Source organism: Montipora foliosa, chromosome 13 (assembly GCF_036669935.1).
Source record: "Montipora foliosa isolate CH-2021 chromosome 13, ASM3666993v2, whole genome shotgun sequence".
Classification (NCBI taxonomy): domain Eukaryota; kingdom Metazoa; phylum Cnidaria; class Anthozoa; order Scleractinia; family Acroporidae; genus Montipora; species Montipora foliosa.
Window position 1 is genome coordinate 24121203 of NC_090881.1, and position 23701 is coordinate 24144903.

General features: G+C 40.1%; 2 protein-coding genes across 4 annotated transcripts in view; both read left to right on the forward strand.

The window, feature by feature from the left end:
* LOC137982160 (gamma-aminobutyric acid type B receptor subunit 2-like) overlaps positions 1-23701 on the forward strand; it is a 26412-nt gene continuing 2711 nt past the window's right edge. The window contains exons 1-16 of one of the 3 annotated variants that reach the window (XM_068829222.1): positions 1-441; positions 2267-2404; positions 7919-8089; positions 9504-9605; positions 10169-10234; positions 10710-10907; positions 11423-11722; positions 12812-12875; positions 16281-16364; positions 16658-16808; positions 17810-17942; positions 19054-19161; positions 19872-19994; positions 20811-21137; positions 22798-22962; positions 23629-23701. The exon at positions 23629-23701 is cut by the window's right edge and continues 79 nt beyond it. In XM_068829222.1, the coding sequence (XP_068685323.1) occupies positions 193-441; positions 2267-2404; positions 7919-8089; positions 9504-9605; positions 10169-10234; positions 10710-10907; positions 11423-11722; positions 12812-12875; positions 16281-16364; positions 16658-16808; positions 17810-17942; positions 19054-19161; positions 19872-19994; positions 20811-21137; positions 22798-22962; positions 23629-23701 (2452 nt within the window). In that variant the 5' untranslated portion in view covers positions 1-192. The remainder of the gene's footprint in view (positions 442-2266; positions 2405-7918; positions 8090-9503; positions 9606-10168; positions 10235-10709; positions 10908-11422; positions 11723-12811; positions 12876-16280; positions 16365-16657; positions 16809-17809; positions 17943-19053; positions 19162-19871; positions 19995-20810; positions 21138-22797; positions 22963-23628) is intronic. The other 2 variants (XM_068829223.1, XM_068829224.1) reach the window with 2 other exon arrangements.
* On the forward strand, positions 4696-7851 carry LOC137982165 (adrenocorticotropic hormone receptor-like). The gene has a single exon (XM_068829228.1). It carries the CDS (start codon positions 5035-5037, stop codon positions 6049-6051), a length of 1017 nt encoding a protein of 338 aa, XP_068685329.1. The 5' UTR covers positions 4696-5034; the 3' UTR covers positions 6052-7851.

A 23701-nucleotide genomic window follows, 5' to 3' on the forward strand; every position in this document is an offset into this window, starting at 1 on the left:
ACAGTTTTACAATGTACTAATTACTGTAAACAGTTGAAGAAAAGCAAGGTATAGATCGGCTTCCCGCTTCAAATGCTCGAAATGCGGAACTGTGACATCACATTTTTACTATCAGTACCACGAATTCTACGAACTACCACCGATCTGTGACTGGACTAAATGCACGAAATACGGTGACGATTTAGCGAAAGAATGGCGAGGCAGAGCGTATTCTTCACATTCCTTCATCTCGTAGCAGTGACTACAGTCCACTTCAAAGAAGCTTCTGCGCTCCAAACATTACACATCGGGGCGTTTTTTCCATTCAATGTAACCAACGCAAGAGAGGAAACCATGAAAGCAGATTTGATACTGCCAATGGTTAACATGGCCATTAAAGATATTGAAAGTAAAGATATCTTGCCGGGATATCGACTGCAACTTTATGTCAATGACACACAGGTAAGACGAATGGTCAAAGCAGGGGCGACTCAAGCTTCGGTAAGATCGTAGCCACCAATACAGTTTCCTAAAAAGCTTGTACATAACTGCAATGAAGTGCTATAAACAATAGCTTTCACCTGCATTATTCCTAATCTTCAGATACAATTTACCACATTTTCAAATAATGGCTGGATGAGTACAAAAAAGTAACCAAGACAATGAAATACGACGTGACACACACTATAAACACGATGCACTTGACAACACACAGTTATTTAATTCTGCCTCCGAAAAATGCCAGGCTGTGTGTACGTTACCTGTGTGGACAAACCTAGACGAGAGCGTTGACGAAACAAGTGCCCGGGCAAGTGACAGCGGTAATTGTCAACAACGCCACGCACTCGATTAATTATAGGGAGTATGTGAACAAGCGTTTTCGAGCGACAGCCGTAGAAACCGATGTGAGGCGTATTCTTTTTTGTTGCTGAGTATTTCAACTCCTAAAGAAAGGTTTGCTTGAAAACTGAGTGCCTCCACTATCCTACTGAGAATATGTAGAGTCTATCGCTGGTTGTTTGACATGACAGATCCGAAAGCGCACACTTTTCCTGAGACATTTATGCGGAAGAAACCAAAGAAACCAGACCAGAAGCGGCCGATTACCGATTTAAACAAAGCCTTACTTAGACCGCGGGTTAAGACGATCAATACCAAGAAGTGAGCTGTTTGAAGTAGATAAAGGCTTTTCTCCTCCCCCCCTATCCCCTTCTCGTTTATGACAACGAACAACTGACAAAGATGACACTAATTTTGAACGCGGGTTTGTTGAATACCGGCTACACCCTGCCTATGAAACTGGTCCCGGCTAGTTGAATTCACACATCTTGCCTCGAAAGTGTTGGTTTGACAAGAGTGATGTGCACTTTTTGCCTGTGTGACGTAACACCCCAACTGGTAACACAGCGGAGACTGATAGATAACTAGCGCAAAAAAGCCAATCACCTTAAAATCAACCCGCTTTAATATACGAGTGTAATGAGTAGAGCCGTTCCTTGAGGGGTGGAGTCCATTTAAGCACGTAAAGCTCCACGAAATTTTGTTCTCCTGAATGTTGTGATGCCAGCTGAAGAGATCATTGTAAAACCAGTGGGGAACTAATGATCCTGATGAAAGAACAAAGGTGACTCTCGTTACTGAAACACTAATGTGCGATGATAATATCTCTTAATCTTCTTTCCGACCATGGATATTCATTATTCACAACTTAAGATCCATTTAACGGGCTTGAAATATCTCCTCGAGCATATTTGGAAAAACTCCGTCTGGCTTCTAAGAGGAGTAGAACCTGTGACGAGGAGTGGCACCCATGACATTCCGATTATTAGTTCGTGAGTGTATTGAGATGAGAAGTCTCGTGGGAACTAGGTCATCACACTAGATTCGGAGGACGGAAAGCCCGATCCGCGTACTGCAAGAACTAAAATATCCAAAAGTGGCGCATGGCAGTCTCACAACTATTGTAAAAGGAGATATTTCAAGCCCGTTAAATGGATCTTAAGTTGTGAATAATGAATATCCATGGTCGGAAAGAAGATTAAGAGATATTATTATCGCACATTAGTATTTCAGTAACGAGAAGAAAACCTTCTCAGCAAACGTTTCTGAGTCTTAGGCAAATATTACCAAACACTGTTGTTACTGCAAGTAAAACGAAAAGAATTGTAATCTGATTGAGGCAGTGAGTCTGCTGCGACATTTGAAGAAAAGCGTCCGGAAAAAAAAATTTTGTATAAGAAGCGTGCATAGAATCGACAACTAACTATACTTTTTCGTTTCATCTTAGTGTAGAACTGATCACGCATCGCGAGCTCTATTTGAACTGATCCACAAAGAACCAACGAAGATAGCATTGCTTGGTGCGGGCTGTTCAGCTGTATCCGAGAGGATAGCAGAGGAAGCCAAGATTTGGAATCTCGTTATGGTAAATAGTTAAAAGCCAAGAAAGAATCTGCTAGTACAAAACCAGTGCTTTGCAATTAAAGTAGGCTTTTGCCATCTCAGCATTATTCTACACTCGTCTGTTTTTCTGCCAGTTGTAGTGGGCTTTAGAGCCGCTGAGTTGACTCACTGTTCCTGGATGAAAATCCCATGTACCCTTTTGTAGGCTTTATATAGTGTAGTTACCAGGTGAAATCAGTGCCAGGTTTCTTTGCAGCTTTAGGCTTATTTGTGAGAATCGCGAGTACGCGCCAAGTATTCACATTGCCGCGTTAATCGTATAATATAATTGGTTCTTCAATGAGACGCTCTTCGCTGAAATTCAATTTCTTCCTATTTTTCCTTCCTTTTCTTTTCGTAATAATTTCTTTGATAGACTTCCCATCTATTTACGAAGCTTAATCTGCACAATATTAGAAGAAACGTTTGTCGCTCAATCAGCCTAATTAAAGAAATCTCTATTGGTTGGACATGTTCCCGACAACGACAATCGCAACCAGGAGCCTATGTTGACTACTGCTCAAATAAATAATCTGACACCGCTTTCACTTTCCCAGGGCTATGCCCAAACTTCAACAGATTTCCGTTGTGAAACACCATGACGCTGGTTTTTGAAACTCCGCCGGCGAGAAGGCCTTCGAGCAGCGTTACAATTCTGTCAACTTTGTGGGTTGCAAAAGAAAGTTGCAGAAAGGAAATTCTGGAATACACGAAGATTTTGTAGGAATCGTTCAGCAAGCGGCACTGTAGACAACGAGTGCAAACCTGATTTCCGAATTTTGGAAGTGGCGAAAATGAAGCTTCCCCATGTCTTTCCTTATTTCGCTATTGCTCCGCATTTTGCGCGCCAACAAAATTCGGGCTCCGAAAACCCAAAAGTTTACGCCTAAGTTCAGTGAAATTGGAGAAGGTGGAGAACAAATACTCGGGCCGTCAAGTATCCCTATGAGATATATGATCGACAGCTTGTTGAGAAGATACGAACGAATCAGGAATCCTACATAATCAAGACCCGGGTCTACATACAAATTACTTTTCATCCGGTTGAAATTTGACGATACTTAAAATCTGGACCGCCGCAGGAAATCGCTTCCTTAATATCTCAAACTCCTTCTCTAGCCGGAACCTGGTGTGGAAAACGTTCTGTTTTTTAAAGGATTAAAAGTTTGTTTAAAGTTAACCAAGAAAACTTAAGATTTTAGTCCAAACAGACAGAGATGTGGTGGTTGCACAAGACAAGTTTCATTAAACCGTGCGACCAGACTTTCAGAGCTTAATTAATGCTTTTGTCTATCCGGCATAAACTCAGACAACTTGGATAATTTATCACTTCCTACAAACAGCTTCCTCTCTGTCATCAGAAAACGGCCTGACGTTAAGAAAGAGTTTGGCTAGTCGAATTCACACAAAACAGAATGAAAAAAAAATTGAAACTATAGAAAGAAATTCCTTTCAAAGATGGACCCTTCTAGTCAAAGCGAAGGCGCAGGATCCACGTGGATCTAACCAGAAAACTGCAATGTGGCATGGATGTTTCTAATGAAACGATGCATAACAGATTTTACTAGATAGGTTGGCATATTGACGATCCCTCGCTTTCCGCCATTGGGTCCAGGCTTCTTTTCCCAGGCTCTGCTTTATCTTCGTGGGTTGAGTTTGTTGTGATCTCTCGTCTGTTCCGAGAGGTCTTTCTCTGGGTACTCTGGTTTTCCCTTCCAGGATCAACCACCTTTAGCTTAGTAAATGAGTACAGTCTCCCCAATTTGATGAGCTTTTGTGCACAGCTATACAACTAAGTTTGTGACTTATATAAAGTGATTGCTATCAACCAATACGTAACAAAACACGTTTTTGGAAAAATGTTTGATCAAACATTTGCCAGGTTATCTACTTTTATTTGCATTTAAACAATGCTTTAATTATGCAGCTAAGGAATTGAGAAGAAGACTGACAAGAAAAACTGACTGAGAGTGAATTTATAAATTTGAAAAAGGGATGCAAATATTGTTCACAAAACAAAATTGGTATTTCCAGATCCAAAAAATTATTGAATTGGATTACTGGTGTGAAAGCACTACTTTCAGATTAGACCATTTGAACGACAGATAGATGAGACAAACATAATGGGCGAGGGGACCACTTGCTGGGCCTTAGAAATCTATGTGCATATGATGCAAAAGCAACGCCTCAAAGCAGATTAAGAAGTTAATTAATATGAGACCTAATAGTCTGAGTGGACAATTCAGCTACAAACTCCAGATACTAAATTCCATTTTTAACTTGACAATTTTCCGATCTGTCATCAGTTTTAATCATACTCACGTGTTCAAGGAGGAAATGAATTTTTAACCAATCAGATCAAAAGCAAGGTAAAAATCGGCCGTGATGATGAATTTTGCGATATATAATCGCTGACAAGTTATTGGGACTTGAACCTCAACCTATATCAATAGGATAAACAGCTCAGTTTCGAAAGCATGCGTGAATTGAAATCTCGACTTTCCAAATTATTTTATTTCTCAAGTCATTTACTCAAACAAGTGCCAAGGGGTAGTCTCAAGATTTCACGATAGCATCTGCAAGTCAAGAGCAAATATTTCGAATCTTCAGTCAATGATGTCAAACGCCAGTCAAAGTTTATTCTCAATGGCTGCTTCCGCAAAGGCGTGCGAAGACTTTCCACTAAGGGTCAATGCCGTTCCGTACAGCCCCGACAGCAAGACGTTCACAGTGACCTTGTTTACATGTGTCTTCACCGGATTAGTGTGTCCCGGTGCCGTCGCCGCAAATGTACTGGTTTTCATGGGCATTCTGCGCAAATCTGAGCTTCGCAACGTGTACAATACGTCTATTCTGTTCCTCACCGGATCGGACATTTTAAAAGCCTTTATTCCTATGCCAACATTTATCGTGTACCAAGGGACCAAGTTGACGAAACCTCAAAAAGACTTCTCTTGCACTGCTTTGGTGTTTTACACCTTTACAACATATCTCTTCACTGGCCTTTCGGTACTAACTATTACACTAATAACACTGGAGAGATATCTTGCAATATTCCATCCATACAGATATTGCAATCACGTCACCAAGCGTCGAATTGCTGTCACAATTTCTATATCATGGATTTTATGGATCGCGTTCATCACACAAGCTCGGCTCTCACCCATTGCAAGTACAGGCATGTATAGCGCCATAGCAGCTTCCATGTTAATTCCTTGCATTTTGCTGACCTTCATCGTTTACTGTAAGGTGTACGTGTTGACAAAGCGTGTGCGCTTGTCCATAGGCCATGAGTTATCAACTCCGCGGAACGCAGAGGATATTCAAGAAACCAAATCCTCCAGAACCGTAGCATACTTAGCGGGGGTGGTGGTGCTTTGTTTTGTGCCAACACTTGCTCTTGTTGTTGTGCACCAAACGCAAGCCGTCAGCCAGAATTACCTTTATCACCTACTGTATCCTCTCACAGATACGGCAGTATTGCTTACGCCCATTTTCGACCCGATAATCTACGTTCTACGAAGTAACAATGTCAGAAGCAGTCTCTGCGAGTTGCTGTGGCAGAGAAACACGTCAAGACTTTCGAGTCGCGTAAGAGTGTTCACAGGAACAGCAACGACGAGCCTTTAAATGACTCTGCAGCAATCATTTGTCTAATCGTAGCTTTACCAGTAATCGTAGCAATGAACTACTGAAGCAATATATCATGCATGTACTCTGCAGACTGATTCAGTTATACGTGCAAACGTTTTACGACAAAGTTACCATTTCTTTTTGAGAGCAAAGCTACGGTTTACCTCTTCCCAGTGGTAATGTTTTGTTTCAGTTTTGCGACAAATTTGAATTGGCTCTTTGAATCTTTGCTTGACTTGTGGGTTTTTTGGTGTTCTCTCCCTTTTTTTTCAGTTAAGACAGTTTTTCTTCAGCTTTGAATTATTTAACTTATCTTTAACTGTAGTTTTTCAAAAAAACCGATCTATGCCACATATAAAGCCCTTATCCCGAGTCTATCAATCTAAATGTTCCTGTTTGTTTTTGAGGTGCACGTTTAAAAAATTGTGGTAATGATGAGGCCACCCATAGAATCGAGTTCCTTTCGATTAAGCTGTTTACCTAAGAAAAAGCAATATCAAAAGCGTTGGAACGCAGTGTCAAATTCAAAGATTCTCAAGAGTATTTTATGGTTTTTTGCCAAAATTCTCTTGCACTGTGGAGACTAATCTAATTTAATCTTGTTACTGAATGCCACGGCTAATCATGAGACGATGATACGTAACTGGATCAATCATCCTGGCTCGCTGTCTTTGGCTTTTACCTCTTGACCCTATAATGCAGCTTTATCAGTGGGAGGTTTCGGGTTTTTTTTTTTTTTTGGTCAACATTCACTGAATTTAAGAGTAAATAGTTTGTTAATATTCCATTATATTAAGAAATATAGTGAATCAAGAAAAGAATCCGCGAAATAAACTACAATCGATTTTCAACGATTACGAGATGGCTGGACAAAAAAAGAAATCATACTAATTTAAACTAATCTCTATGTTGGTTATCCGCCGCCGAAACATATAATGGTTTCTTTCTTCTCTGAAGGAATTATTGTAATTTGTCAACCAAGAAGTGCTCTTGCATTTTCCACATGATACTAAAAATATCCTATCCTTGGGCTTATTGCCCGTGCGACTGATTCTCTGAGTTATTTGAGTTCCGTGCGACTGAGAGATTTCCTCAAGTCCATTGTGAGTTCTACAAATGGTGCTTGATAAAAAGGAAAAGCGGAAGAAACCATAAACTTATCTAATTACATAACGAATTCCCCAAAATACACAAAAGAAAACAAGATGGGAACTCATAATCAGTTTATAACAGTGGAGTTAAATTGTCTCCTCGTGACAGTTTATCAAGGCCTGCATAATTTAAAAAAATTCTAAGCAGCAATTATTCTGAATTTCCTTTAAGAACTTTCACTTCTTTCGGAAATACAGTTTATTTTTAATCGGACGACGTCTACCCTTAATAAGGGAGCATTTTGATGAAGTCGACGCAAACCGTGGCATTGATAACTGGTCATGACACGTCTGACATGAATCTTGAAGTTAATTCGTCTTGTGAATTTTCTCATAATGTGATCATAGTTAATGCGTGGAGATGGTTATGAAACGCGACAAGTCTTTTTGTTTCATGTTTTTGTCTGTATTTTTGGCCTTGACGGTGCACAAAGCACGCTTTTTTTTTCGCGAAGATTACCAATCAAATCTTTCGATTAAATTATGCGCAATTAATTTGCGAAGCCGCGCGAAGCCGCGGAAAACAAAAGATTGTGCACTGTCACGGTCAATTCAACATCGATTGCGACAACATTGTTCTCGCTTTTGGAGATTTCGAGGATTAACTATGATGTGATTGAAAAGAGAGTGGTTAAAAACGAAAAATTTGCTTCCCTGTTTAAATATTTGAGTCCCTATGGTCTTGGTTATGAAAAGTTTGCATTTTTCCACAGGTATCTTACGGTTCAACGTCGACGACATTACTAAAGAAGGAAAAATATCCACTGTTCTTTAGAACAATACCATCAGATGCGGCATGTAATAAAGGTCTAATTGCCCTTCTAAAGAGATTTAACTGGAGACAAGTTGGACTCATTGGAAAGACTGATATAACTCACTCAGAAGTATGCTGAATCTCAATTTGTCATTGTGTTTCTTTTACTTTTAGATACTTGGCGACTCCCTAAACAGCCTAACTCAGTAGCAGGAGAAGGCTGATCAATTTACAGTCAGGGTGCGACAAATATTTTAACCAAAATATGCCCATTGCGCGACGCTAAAATGAGCTTGTACTCAGGTTACCGTGAAATACATATCTCCTTCCCCATATACCCACGAGACGAATACGAATTCTGCAAATTAAACTCAAAACAAAAGGTAATTCAAACGCCAATTGTGAAGTTTGTTTGGCTGGTGATGGGTAACTGCAAAATACCCGACTACTGTTGTGTTCGTAGCTGATTGCTGAGAAGTGGACGAAATTTACCTTACCGAATCGTAATCATTTACGCTTTGGTTCACCTGACTTGTGGCGTTTAAATAGGTGAACGAAATGATAAGCGCTCGCATCACGGGATGTGAAGTGATCCCTTCCGCTTGAAACCACATAAGTGGCTACTTATTAACCTTGAACGTTCCGTGGTCTTTACGGGAAAATCTCAACCCTCGATCTTGCGCTATCCTTCGGTCGACATGGGATGGGAGATCACTGTGAGATTTTCCCATTAAGACCTTACTCCTGGTTAAGAAGTGGTTGATACTGAAGTCTAGTGATACAAGTCTTAGAGCTAGAAAATTATTTTCACCGATGGTTACATGTCTTGTAACGGTAAATTAACGCGTGACGTTTTTTTTTTTTTCTTTGTAATAAAACACGACGATGCGTTTACTACAAATTGCAGCCTGGCCTTTTCATACCTAAAATGGGAGAGGTGAATACGAGTTGACGAAGCGGTTTTTGCAATGGCGAGAGAAACTAGAAACAATTCTAAATCTTACACTCGTAAATACTTCAGATGTAACTTGCAAAGGTTATCATAAATTTCATATTCGTTTTGGACATGAAATAACTTTTTAGTCAAAGGTAACAGCCCGGCGGAATGCTTCTTTGCAAAATGAGCACCTGCTCGTTCGGGCACCTATCTGTCTGAACTGGACGATGAGGGTCAGACGATGAGTGATTGAATACCTAGAGCCCTACTACAGGTCGATCAGGACTCACCAGTATTAGAAATCTTGGGACTAACCCTACATACGATAGAACTGCGTCCTATACTGATCCAATACAAAAGATGATTTAGAGCTACGTGTGATCTGGAACTAAAAGCATCTTAACCAGGGCTGAGAAAAAAAAAGATAAGTGTGGAAAGCTACTCTTAAAATTTAATGATGGTATAGATTAAGTCACTTGGTTACAAAATAACTTGTACTTTATTCTCAAATAACTTGATCTGACCTCAAGAAATATAGCATCAGGTTACGCGCATGCCGTAGTTCCTAGAAAGGTTGGTTGTCTCAAAATATTTTTTCCTTACCCAGACAACTGCTCATTTACGAGAAGAACTGGAAAGGGAAAACATTAAGATTCTCACATCTGAAACGTTTGCAGATGATCCCACCGCACAAGTGCAGAGCTTAAAGGTCAGTTGCTACGGAATTTCAAACGAGCACATTACGTACTCCTAAAGACAGAAGGAGATACACAAAGACAGGAATAAGAATACTAGATAAGGTGCATCGGAGATCTGACTCTAACACTGATAAACAACGCCATCACGCCATTGCTATTAAAGACAGTGGTGAGAGGTGTTTATCAATAACGATTTAAGGAAACTCGAAAAAGATACAAGTGCTTCGACTGATAAAGGACTACTAGCCTATAACCTCAGTTCCGGTTACGGCTCTCCATGCTCAAACACATTGCCAAAGGGGCTCCCTTTGATGAAGGCAATTAAACTAGGCTTAGGAAAGATAATAGGCACCTTTAAAAAGATTACAACTCCTCAAAAGAACAGCCTGTGAGACACAAGACCCTCACATTTCAATCTCACCACAATGATAGGATACACGATTTGTAGTAGAACTGAAAGGGCATTCTAGCATGGTCGCACAAAAAAACCTAACAGATGATAAAGTTTTGATAAAATTGAAAAACAAAATAATGACACCATTGTTTTGTCATAAACGCTAACACATGCGTACAGGAAAAAGATGTGCGGATAATAATGGGAAACTTTGATGAGAGGAGCGCAAGAAAAGTGTTTTGTCAGGTAAATATTCAGTCTTCTTCTTCTTCTTCCTCTTCTTGCACAAACGTAAACGATGAAATATTTGTCTACTGCAAAGACCCAAAAACAATTCCATGTAAGTGCTTATATTGAAGTCAGGAATCAACTATTACAACGGCTCTCTGGATTGGTTTAGAAAACAATGGACACGACTAAGTAAAGCTCAAGTTAAAACAATGGATCGTAGCCCTGAACACAATAGAGCTGCAACTGAAATCGATCCAATAAAAATGGTCTTACAGAGCTGTGTGATCGGAATGGCCATTCAGCTACTCAGATTCATGTATGACGTAAAAGTGATCAAACACTGAAATCATTACAAAGACCAACAAAAAGATAACAGATGCGCGAGTCATCAAAAACCATCTACGTAAAATGTCCCACACCCAATAAGCGTCTCGCAATATTTAGCGCATGTTTATCAATCATTTTTCCTGCTTTCTCTCGCTCTCTTCAGGCATACCACTTCGGCTTGTATGGAAGTCGTTATGTTTGGATCATACCAGGATGGTATCAAACTAACTGGTGGAAGTCAGAATTAACAAAGGACTCTCTGGGTTGCACCGAGAGTGAGATGAATGAAGCTGTTACGGGATACATAGCTTGTGACAATGTGAAGATAAGTCCGGGAAACGACATTACTGTGACAGGACAGGTAACACTGAAGATTTTCTGAATCATTATAATGGCTGACACGCGGTTAATTAAAATCATCATTGTCTTTGGAACTATTCCGATTAATCATCACTTTCATGGTCGTCATTACATTCATCATCATCATCATTTTAGATCACTATCAACGTGGTCGCGTATATCGCCGTCATCAGCATCACCGTCCTGTCCATCCCTTATCGTCATCAGCATCATCATCCCTGTTCCCTGTAACTGTCTCGTCGTTCTCCAAATCAAGGGTGTGTCCAGCCTGATGCCTTTTAACTAGTTCTCTTTGCGTTCGCATGCACACTCGTAATCCTTTGCGCCAGTTAACGGACTTACATGTAATGTGCGATCGCTTCTGTAGGAAGCCGGCTGTACATAGTGGCCATGAAACCAGTTCAATCTTCAACGCTACTGGACTGTTAAAAACTTGACATATTTCGCTACAGGGGAATGCTTCCAAAGAAACACAACGAGTTGAAGAGCTAATCAAAAAGAATATTTTCCTTTCAGACTCCCCAGGAGCTCAAATCTCGATACCAGCTGATGGGAGGTCTTTGCAACAATGGAACAATGGGACAATGGAACAATGCAACAATGCAACAATGCAACAATGGGAGGTCTTTGCAATCCACCGACGCTGGGTTCGCATACGATGCCGTTTTGGCAATTGCAATCGCTTTGAACAGAACTCTAGAACATTTTAAGGTCCTCAACACATCTCTGTCTATCAACAACTTCAAGTACCTTGATAACCAAATGTTGGAACACTTCAAAACGGCGATTGGACAAACAAACTTCAAGGGTGTTACGGTACAGTTCTTTTTTCTATCTTACTAGAGCATGATAAACAAAATATAATATTCTGTACTAACTGTACATGATTTGGGTAAAGCCGGAAAGCAGAAAGAGAGGCGGAGTGCACACTGGATAATGATTACAATAATGATATTATCTATCAAAGATGAACTTTGCACCTAAAAAGTTGTTTACTGCATGGGAAGAACCAAAATTTTGAGGAAAGTTCTGGACTACCAGCAGTAATTGAATGAGGCATTAGGCATGAACACATACTAAAAAAAATAAAAAAATATAAATGTAAATGCTTTGTTTATAGTGGAAGTGCACTTAGCTATCAAGCTAGTTTACAGGCACCCCACTTTTAACAATGTGAAAGAAACAATTCAAAGTTAACAGAAACGTTATTAAGAACCCCAACTGGCAGGAGGCAACCAGTTGGCTATTTACAAAGCGTGGTAGAGTTGAATCCGGGACAACCGGAAACAAATCCTAACCAGAGGTTAGAACGGGATCTGAACCCGGAGCAGCCGCATGCAAACCCAACGTCCTAACCACTCGACCACGCTGCCTCCTTATACTGCACTTGTTATCCTAACCTACTGGCTACAGAGGGGTACAACTGAAATAACTGTCCTAAACCAACACCTAAAGTGGTCGTGAGTGATAGTCACACAACAATAAAGATAATAAAAATAATAATAATGATGATGATGAACTTTATATAAGTGTCAACTCTTCTAGCCCTGGGGACGCTGTCCATCAAACAAATGTTGGCTTTTGAGGAGAAAAACCGCAGCACCCGAGAAAAACCTCTCAAAGCAATGTAGAGAACCAACAGGTTCAACCCACTTATGATGCCAAATCCAGGAATCGACACCAATGTGTCAGCCCAAGTCCCGATCAACTGGATTCCCCTATGAAGTTTGGTTTCCTTGTGTACATTGCTCCTGAAGCTTTAAATACATTGTATGACTGTCTATATGTAAGGTTTTTTGGCACTGCCATTTGCATTGAAAAAGTTTGTTTGCTATTCTCTCTATGCAGAGGGTTTTGATTGCATAGATTAAGAAAAACGAGCCTTTCCATTTGTTTTCTTTTTAGGGACCAGTGGAATTTACGCATAATGGGGATCGAATAGGTTTCATAAAGATTGAACAGTTACAAGGTAGCTTTAATGCAAGGAGTCTTTTCAATTGAGTGAGTTATTTACTGAACGAAAACTGGGAAACATCAACCAAAACAAGAAGAGCAAATAATCTGAATGATGTGCAAAGCAAAATAAAAGAGTGCAAGTGGTGGTCGTAAGTGTAAGAAAATTGCTGGCTCAAAAAGTTTCTTCAAGCATCACATAATTTTTATTACATACTATGAAATAACGCAAATTGTGTTAAACTTGGACATCTCATTTTCGTTCGTAAATGTTAAAAGAAGGCGATAGTTTAGTGAACATAAGGCTTGAATGTAAGCAGACCTACGAACATTTTATGCCATCTTTTACGTGTACATCAGATTCAAAAGGATTTTAAAAACCCTGCATATAATTTTCATCAACAAAAATGCAAAAACCTCAAAGACAAATACTGCCAAGAAACATGCTTATGAAAACATGATTCTAATACAACTGTTGTTGGATATCTCATGTTTGTCACTCTGGCCCCATTTGTTCAAAGACCGGATAATTTTATCTGGAAGATATGTTGCCATCTGACAGTTTAATTTGTGCAAAGATTTCAGTGTGGATATTCAGTCTCGAAACACATCTAACTAAATTATATTAAGGAGTGCACTAAACCCTTGACCACCATTTAATGTGAGGTATATTTCACTCTGGATATATGGGTTATTGACCAAGCCTGATGTCAAGATATTGTCAAGATATTGGCATGTTTCATAAAAACACAAAAAAAGAAGGAGGCCAATATCCAGCTATCTTGATAGAACAAGCTTGGTCAATAAAGGATTTATTATATGGGATAAAGCTCCAAAAAATGATCTTTGATCTTGTGGAACCAAGTGAGAAATCCAGAGCGGGAAAGATAGCTCCATCTTTTCCGCTCGCATAGCCAATCACAGCGCAGGATTTGGTTCATCTTGCCTCCTCACGGCACAAGTCGCATAATAAGGTGACTTATTATTCCACTATTACGCCATTTTACCATATTTGGTCAAGAGCACGCGCAAAATTATCTATTTTCGAATTCCCCATAATGCACTTTGTTTGCGCCCCAAATTTTGCATAAACTATTGTTTTCAAATACTCTTGGGGACACTGCATATTCCCAAGAGCATTTGAAAACAATGGTTTATGCAAAATTTGGGGGGCAAACAAAGTGTATTATGGGGAATTCGAAAATAGAGAATATGAGACGGTAATACACTGTAGTGTTCCGGTTTGACTGGTTTAGAACAGAGCAAATACGGACGGAACGGCAGTTTTTCAATGAAAGAAATTGTTTTCAACGTGATACAAAGCCTGAGAATTTAGCTTGTCATCTCTTGTCTCTCGTCATTTCGTTTATACAATCAAATAAAGGACATTTGGCTGTCTTTCTGTGCTGTTTACATCGTTTGCAAGCGCCCTGGGCCCGGTTGTTCAAAAGCGGATTAACTAAATCCAGGATTAGTGTAAACTTTTGTTTCATGTTTTCAACTTTTTGGTGAAAGTTTCTTTTGCTTTTTTCTGTTGTTCAGGATTGACTTCTTCTGACGTAAAGTTTTGCCGAATATCAGCGTTGAACAGCATTTGGGAATATAGAAATAAACTCCTTGGTTAATTTTTAATCCGGGATTAGCGTTAACCGGCTTTTGAACAACCGGGCCCTGAAGGACAGATGATGCATTTTTTAGAAACACTCTTACCAGATAAAATTGAATAAAAAAATAACACCTTTTTGTAGCGGAATAATAAATCTCCTATTCGATGGTTCAACATATAATACACGCTCATATTTTTCCTCGCCCCTGTGGGCCTTTTCCTCGCCCCTGTGGGCCTTTTTGTAGCGGAATAATAAATCTCCTATTCGATGGTTCAACATATAATACACGCTCATATTTTTCCTCGCCCCTGTGGGGCTCGGAAAAATACTACGCAACTCGCAAAATATCCGCGGTATTATATGTTAAACCATTGAATAAGATGCATTTATTTACTGGATAAAGTTCTTACATGGTATTTGAATAACTGTCGCTCCATCAAACAATGATTACTAATTTTAATAATTATTAACATAATATTAACCACAATAATTCACATAATAATAGCAACAAATTTCTAATCATTTTGCTCAAATTAATATTGACTACAAAAAAATAATTGCCACAAAAACCTTCACGGTATATTTTAGCTTACTCAATATTACTGCTTATCTTACCGTTTAAATATAAGTTCCTGGGTGAACAATTTACACTTTCCAAGTTTATAAGTCGCGAGGAATTTTGTCTTGATATGTGCGGTCGTAAAAAACACCTTAAAAAACATTAACATATGGCGAACTAACACTTTAACACGAGTAAAATAGTAGCAACTGATAATATTCATTACGGGTATTAAAACAAAGAAAATACTTAAGCTTACATTAAAAGCTACAATTTACTCACAACACGAAACTTGCCTCATGCCTGGCATCCGAGTGTATCATACATAGTACCTGGCCCATTCTCTGTGATCTAACGCGACACAAACAGCAAAACAATGGTTTATATTTCCGTAAACAAAAGATTTTAAGCTCACAAAAAGCGAAATTTGTAACTATTTTCCTCACCTTTTAAATTTCAATGACGTCAGGGTTCTGCCAGCCGCGCAAAGTTACCGCCAAAAACATACTTTGGCCCAGGCTCTTTCCAAGTCCCAGAGCCCACTTTTCTTTGAAGTCGGACACTGGCCACTGATGGCAATTTATGCGCAGTCGTAATGAAGGTCCATTTTTTTGTAACCGTTGACAACCACTGTTGTTTCAAATTTCTGAGCGTGCGTAAAAGAGCCGGAAATCCGTGATTTGCGGATTTCCTGCCTTAGAATTAGAAGTGGCCAGAGTCCGGGTGCTGACCCAAAGAAAAGCGGACTCTGGGGACGAGATCGCCTGTACTTACGTTAACTAATTAAATCACTGAAATTCGCTGTTTTGGTTTTTTGTGTGTGACGTTAAACATGAAAATGTATATAACAGATTTTTAATTTAATTTTCTCCACATATTGTAACCGCTGTTTGTGTTTTATTCTTATTGAAACTTAAATGGCCCAAATCAAAGAATTTTTATGGTTTTCTGAGGAAAACAAAAACACGAAAAGAAAAATCCACATTGATTTACCTTAGCCTAGTGTAGGGAATGGCCAGGATGGCTTAAGGGTCCGTTCGATCCTCAAACGTTCCAAAATTTTTTCAGAAACCATTTTTTAATTCTATCATCAGCAATAATATGGAAGTTGCCAATAAATTTCAAGACTTTAGGCTTAGGCCGGAAGTAATTCCTCTTCACAATTAACCTTGTGAACGATAACACCAAACATTAAATCCAATCCAGAGCCTCTTTTAATGTCTTTAACCCTTTCGTTCATGTTTTATATCTCCAGATGGCGAGGAAAAAACAATTTTGTTTTATCTCTCACAAAATGACAGTCTAATCGAAGTGAAAGGATCTCATTTTGAATGGCGAGGTAAAGCCAGTTGATTCTGTGATGGAATAACTGCTACACTCAGTTCTCTTTAAAAGTCCCCACTTGTCATGGCTATATCTGAAACATTCGGCAGGAAGTCATACAACAGTCAAACACCCCCTCCCCCCCCCCTCCCCCAAAAAAGAGTACTGATATATGTGGGAGAGAGGTCGTGCCTTTGTCTAAAGTATGAAACTCATCAACACGGTCCATGTCAGTATAGGTCAGTATAAGAGCGATTACCTGAGATACAGTATCATGATATGAGACGTACTCTGACATTCTGATTTCAGGAAAAAAACCTCCTTCAGATCAGGCCAAGCTGATTCTGCAGTTGATGACCATATCGCCAGTCCTGTATGGAGTCATGTGTTCAATCACTATACTTTGTATCATCCTAGCTGTTTGTTTTCTGGCCTTTAATATAAAACTCCGTCATTACCGGTATGTTTATAGCCTTTGTTGAAGGAACGGAACCGAGTTGCTTGAACCATGGTTAGAACTAATCATTCGTTGAGCAGAATCAAAACCTTAGTGGTTAAGGTACTGACACTAATTGGCGCGAACTAAGTTAGGAGCATTCCTGACCTTACTGACAGAGTAGCTGACTAAGTAACGGACACAGGTATAGATGCTTCGACTGGCTGGCTGACTCACTGACTGACTCACTGACTGACTCACCGACTCACATTCTCGTCACCGGTGCCTCAGATCGACCCAAGGCTCTGGGAAACTCTGTGTAGGAGAACATGCGCCGCAGGGGTCTTATAGCCAAAAATTGGCCATTTGAACCTTACGGCGCCTCTCCTCGTGTTAACAAGAATACACCAATTAGAGACGCTTTTGATTGTTCTTCCCGAAGACCAATGAGATGACACCTTGTTTGAGGGTTCCCCAAAGCTTTTCTCTCCTTCAGTCAAGAGAAGAGCTCTGGGGTCGAGATTGAGTGACTCACTGACTCAATGACTCACTCACTGACTCACTGAATCACTGACTGACACCATGACTCACTAACTCGGACGCTGACTGACTGAAATGACTCACTGACTCGCCAATCATATGACGTACTGACTGACTGACTGACTAGCTGAATGACTCTTTCACCCCTGACTGACCGGCCCGCCGATACACTGACTGATTCAGTGATTCACTGACTGTTAAATCGACTAACTCAGTGATTAACTGACGTTTCGAGCGTTAGCCCTTCGCAAACGTCCGAAACGTCAGCTTTCCAAATCGTTCACAGTGGTAATTCAAGTTCGACCTTTATCAACACGTTTGACGAAGCCAAATTTTCCTGACTCAGTGACTAACTGACTCCCTGATTGACTGATTAGAAAGTCTACTTGACAGGATATGACTCGGTGACCGACCAACAGACTAGTGAGCTTTCTGGTTTCTTCGCGTAAGCCATAAGGGAGTTTATCGTTTATTTTCCTCAACAGATACATTCAAATGTCCAGCCCAAGGCTCAATGATACTATCATCGCTGGCAGCATAACAATGTATTTATCTGTTTTCCTGTTTGGTTTGGATGGGAATCTGCTGTCGTCATCTCAGTACTCTATTACTTGCCAGGTACAAAACAACACTTAACTAATGATAAGCATGGTTATGCAAAATTCTTCTGTCTTCTGACGACCAGTTTCCAAGCAATCAAGTCTGGAATAATGGGAATTCAGAAAACTGTCCGGACTTGGAACTTGCTCCTTGTCAACTTTCCAGAATGATCAATTTCTAGCTCGTTCCGGTCTCAAGTACACAAGCAAAAAATCGTGTATTTTTCAATACTTAGTCTCCGGTCGATGAGTTTTTCAAAAGTGCCTTGCACAGAGAGTGCAGCAACCAATCCTTAATCTCATAGACCGAATCGCCTGATCGAAGCCTGGTATAGGTTTAGAAAATGGGATCTAACTTACAGGAAGAGCCAATTACGCTCCGAACATTCGGGCCACAAAATGGCTGTTTACAAGTTACGTCATCGCCACCTTGTCGGTGGACAAATACAACCACCTCTCAGGAACTACCTATGACTTTAGCTAGAGGGAAGCATTTAGAAAAGCACTGTTAATTATAACATTGCTGAAAAAGTTGACGCCACTAGTAATGGCTATGAATATTCATCGAAAAGTGAAGCTATGATTCTCGCAGTTATGAACTTAGTTTTAGCAATTGCGGAGGAGAAGTCTGAAAAATTCAGGACTTCAACGGGGTTTGACCCGGTGACCTCGCGATGCCAGTGCGACGCCCTAACCAACTGAGCTATGAAGCCACTGATGTTAAGAGTTGGTCATTTGTGGGATCAAATACGCCTCTTAGACTCGGCGCAATGGGTAGCTTGAGTTTCATTTGGCTCGATAATCAACAGTTTCTCCGATCCCCAATAGACCATTTTGTTTTCCCATTTCAGACCAAGTGATGTTACTCCTGGGAAAGTCGTCTTATGCACGTGCATATGTACGCATAACATATGAAAAAAGGAATATAGAAGAACATCACGTGGTCTGGAATGGGAAAACAAAACGTCCAAGCTAAGAAGGTCTATTAGAGGAGCACTTTTGTTTGGTTCTTGCCTTCAAAAGCTAGAAAATCTAACAAAGAAATTATTAGTTGTGCATTGCTTGGATAAGGAGTGGTAGACTCAGAAGGGATTATGACAAGACGCGAATAAGAACTCTTACTTTTTCAGGCAAGAATATGGCTTGCTTCAGTTGGTTTCACAACGTCCTTTGGAGCTATGTTTGCAAAGATATGGAGAGTATATGTCATTTTCACCAACGCAAAACTGCGAAAAAAGGTTAGAGCCGTTGAAAAAACGGTCACTTATGTAACAAATGGAACACATGACAAAACAACTTTCCAGAGTTAAAGAGATCGAAAACGCTTTTGCTCGGGTCATCAATTGAGGATGCAAACTATACAATAAAAACTCGATCTTTTTTCTTGTTCTCTATTGGTTTTCCAGCTATTTTTACTCATTTGTTATATACTAAACAAACTGTCGCGTCTCTGATCGGTCAATGACGAATGTATAAATAGGTTATAGAGTATACGAGAGTTGCAATACGGAAGTTGCTATGGAAACACAGCAAAGGAGTATTTTTTTTAGCACGAGCAATTTTGAGTCGGAATTTTTACATCACCACTCGAGTCTTTAAATCACAAAATGCACTCTCGAACATACGATTTGCTATACAAATACCATTGAATAAAACCCCACAAGCTTAAAATTGGTTTAAAATTGGTTTGTTTTTTGACATTGATTTAATTTTCAAAGGAGTAGCTATTCTTTCTTTAATAAGTGCGATGGCCATTGTTAAAGGCTGCAAAAAGACATAATCGTCTGCAGAAAACAAGATGATGACATCCATTTAAAAATTCCTTTTTGTAATATTCTCGTTGCGGCAGGAACGCAGGAAATCTTTCGCAGTTTCTTTTCCTAGAAAAAAGTCACCCCAATATCAACGGTTAACTTCTACGAATTACTTTCCGTTGTGATCATTGTAGGTTATCGAGGATGGCCGACTTTTTCTGTTCGTTGGTGTGCTGCTCTTGGTTGATATCTTCACATTAAGTTTGTGGACCGGGCTCGACTCTCAAACAAGGACGATACAGAATGGAACCGTTGAGGTAAAGGATTGAACAAAGATTTTCCCTACAGTGTTATGTGTCATTGTAGATAACGACTTAAGCATGCGCATTTGCGAAAGTCTTACCTCAAAAGATATTTGCGCAGGACAGGACGAACGACGGAATTAACATAGAAGAACCAGTAGTGGCACCTCTGATCTGGACGGTGCACCACATGGTCATAGCATGAAGGTATTTTAGGTCATCGCTGCTTTCAGGCACATTTTTCCTTGGAATAGAGTTATTATAGCTTTCAGGAACCGGCCGCAGGATTAACGTGCATGAATCACCGAATGATGAAGTTCCCATTTCTGAGTGAACAGGAGATCAACGCAATGATGGTTGCTTTTTATGCAGCAGTCGACTGACTCCGTGTTTATCTGTCAAGGAAATACTCTTTGAAGTCCTACTATTTAACCGGTTGACTGACATCAAGAGAAAATGAGGGGACAGAGAAGGAGGCTCCCGGTCCAGCCCTTGGGATATGTCATGTCCACGAAAGTTATTTTTAGACGAGCGGAAGTCTTCCGAGACGTCCGCATGCAGGCCAACCTCGGTCCGATGTTTGAAAGAAAATATATATTCATCAGCCTTCCACGCGCGCCATCATTTTCTCTTTTCACCAAGAACCTGAGAGCGAGGCAAGATTGCATGCGGACGTCTCAGAAGACAGACTCCCGCTAGAACAAAGACTTCCGCTCGTCTAAAAATAACTTTCGTTGACATAACATATCCCGGCCAACGCCTTGAGCCTCCCTCTCTGTCCCCTCATTTTCTCTTGCTGACATCTAAGATTATCTTTAAATTTATTTTCAGCGTGGCACTGAATTCGACACCATGCGTCAATGGGAATACTGTGACTGCCGACACAAAATCGTCTGGTTTGGTGTTTTATTTGCCACCAAGGTTCTCCTTCTTCTTTTCGGCGTCTTTCTTGCGTGGGAAACACGTCACGTGAAGATTCCCGCCCTAAACGACTCACGTTACGTTGGATTATCTGTGTACAACGTTGTTATATTGAGCGTTGTTGGTGTCCCTGCTACATTACTGATTGAGCGGGCGCAAAATGTTACCTTCGCCATTACCGCTGCGGTTATTCTGTTCTGTATTACTGGGACGCTGTGCTTGGTTTTTGTGCCAAAGGTGAACACCGGCCACTCAAAAGAGAACATAATATGCTAATTTTTCTCAGTGCTGGTGTATTTATAAGGATACATCTGTTTCTATTAGGTAAATCATGTTGATGCAATATTATGTAGTCAAAAGCAAAGAGGTTTGTATCAAAATGATACAAACGGGAGCCTCACTTCCATTCACAGGCGAGGTGGATCAGCCACAACTGTAAAATTTTCAATCGCCTCAAGCTTTACTAAGTTCATTTTCCTATTTCTGCTGTCGTATTAGCCAGACTATTTAAGTCTCTATTTCTCAATCTACCACTCTTTATTGAAAAGAATATCAGCCCCAGAGATCTCTTTTGCGAATAACCGAGGAGCTCCAGTGTCAAGAATAGGGACTTCAAATCCATGACTGAGAAGTCAACGAAAACGGCATGAAAATTGTGACTTTTTCCAACTTGTTCACGATTTTTCCGGCTTATTCCCGTTTTTCAACTTCTGCAAGTTAGCTGAACTACCCTCTTACCAAATAGGACATTTGACAGCATTTGACTACAAGTCCCACTGAGAATCTCACGCTAAATAGAGCTATTGTCATTTTTACCCCGCTGGGAATACAAAATTTAAATAAGAAAAGAAAAACAAACTGAATTCTGGTAGTTGTAGTCAAATGACGCTATCGTGAAAGTTGCCTATTGGCAGAAACAATCTGCTAGAAAAGAGAATCAAAATTTGTCTTTATACGCTAATATCATTTCCCGTTGCCTATTTGCAATAAACCGGGAAAGAAATCTACAGAAGTTGAAAAGGTAATCGAAAAGCCAATGTGTTGCCCAATAGGCCTTATTCGCGCGGCGGCCATATTGGCTATAGACAATAGATTTCGTACCCCGAGCCTCGATTTGAAATTTTTGGGAACGAGTTTCGGTGGGGCATAACAAAAGTTTTCAATCCCTCGGGACTCAACATGGTCGCCGTGCAATATACCAATTTCGATATATTAAAACTCAATCCAAAACAAAAGGCATCATCTCGAGGCTCTGGGGAATAAACTCATACAAATCCTTAGGTTTCTTCCCCAGAGCCTCGAGATGATTTCTTTTGTTTTTAGACTGAATGTTAAAAAAGCCCCATTTACACGAGCAATTTTTCCTTGACAAGTCCACTTGTCAAGGAAAACTTGCCGACTGTACACACTAACAAGTTTTCCGTGACAAGTTTTCCTTGACAAGTTTTCCTTGGTAGTGTAAATGAAAAATATGACAAGTTTTCCTTGTCACATTTTCCTTGTTGTCCATCTACACGAGCAAATTTAGACTTGACAATTTTTTTTTGTCAATGAAAAGCTAGCTCGCCAGATTTTCCTTGACAAGGAAAATTTGTCCACTATTCCTCATCTACACGAGCAATTTTTCCTTGTCAGGGAAAACTTGTCAAGGAAAAATTGCTCGTGTAAATGGGGCTTTAATATATCGAAAGTGGTCTATTTTTTGTGGTAGCATTCTCCATGAACTTGCCGTCGTATATCCCAAGGTCTCTGACGATGGTCCAATCTTCCATTTAATTTTCTCCTCGTTTAATGCAAATATAAATTCACTCGCTAAATAAATATGATTGTGTTGTGATTGGTCAGAATAATGATATCCTTTTACTATTTCTTTTCTTTTAAATCAACGACTGAGAAGTTTATCGCAGTGAAGCGTGACCCAAGTGTCCTTTATACCAGTGGGGCTACAAGTACTGCCGGTAGCCAAGCTGAATCGTCTACATCTCACGACAAGGGTATGAAGGGTGCAAAATTCATCGCTTTGGCAGCGGAGAACTCCAGCCTTAAAAGCCTGATAGCTGAGGTAATTAATTACTTATTTCTCTTATAAGGCAACAAACTCCTTGACTGACATTTCTTGCGTTGTCAAGAAGGAACCTTTGATCGTAAATATATTTTTAACGCCAAAAGTTTAAAACATCTTTCACATTGTTGTGGGCAATATAAAAGAAGTAAAGCTATGATCCTCGCAGTTATGGACGCAATTTTAGTGATTGCGTAGAAAAGCCTGAAATTTTCAGGACTTCAACGGGGTTTGAACCCGATACTCAGTTGCTTTCACAGGAATGGCAGCCCTTGAGGATTTCATCCAGAATCCAGATTACTCACTATCTTAGAATAATAAATAGCACCACACGAAAGTAGAGAAAAGAAGCTTTATTTAAGTGTCTAGTCGTTCTGGCGCTGGAGCGCTAATTGGGGACACTCTAAACTAAAATTAACAATAAACGCAAATCATGTCAAATGTGGGTTTTTGAGGAGAGGGGAAAACCGGAATAACCGGAGAAAACCCTCTCGGTGCAGAATAGAGAACCAACAAACTCAACCCATATGTCCATATGTCGCCGAATCTAGGATTCGAATCCGGGCCACATTGGTGAGGGGCGAGAGCTCTCACCGCTACGCCATCCCTGCTTTGAGCTTTGAATGGCTTGCAGATGATATGACGTCTTTCCATTTGTTATTTCAGAAAGAGGAGCAGATAGCTCAGCTTGAAGTGCGCTTGAGACAAGCTGGTGTTCCTGTGGAGTGCATTCGAAGAA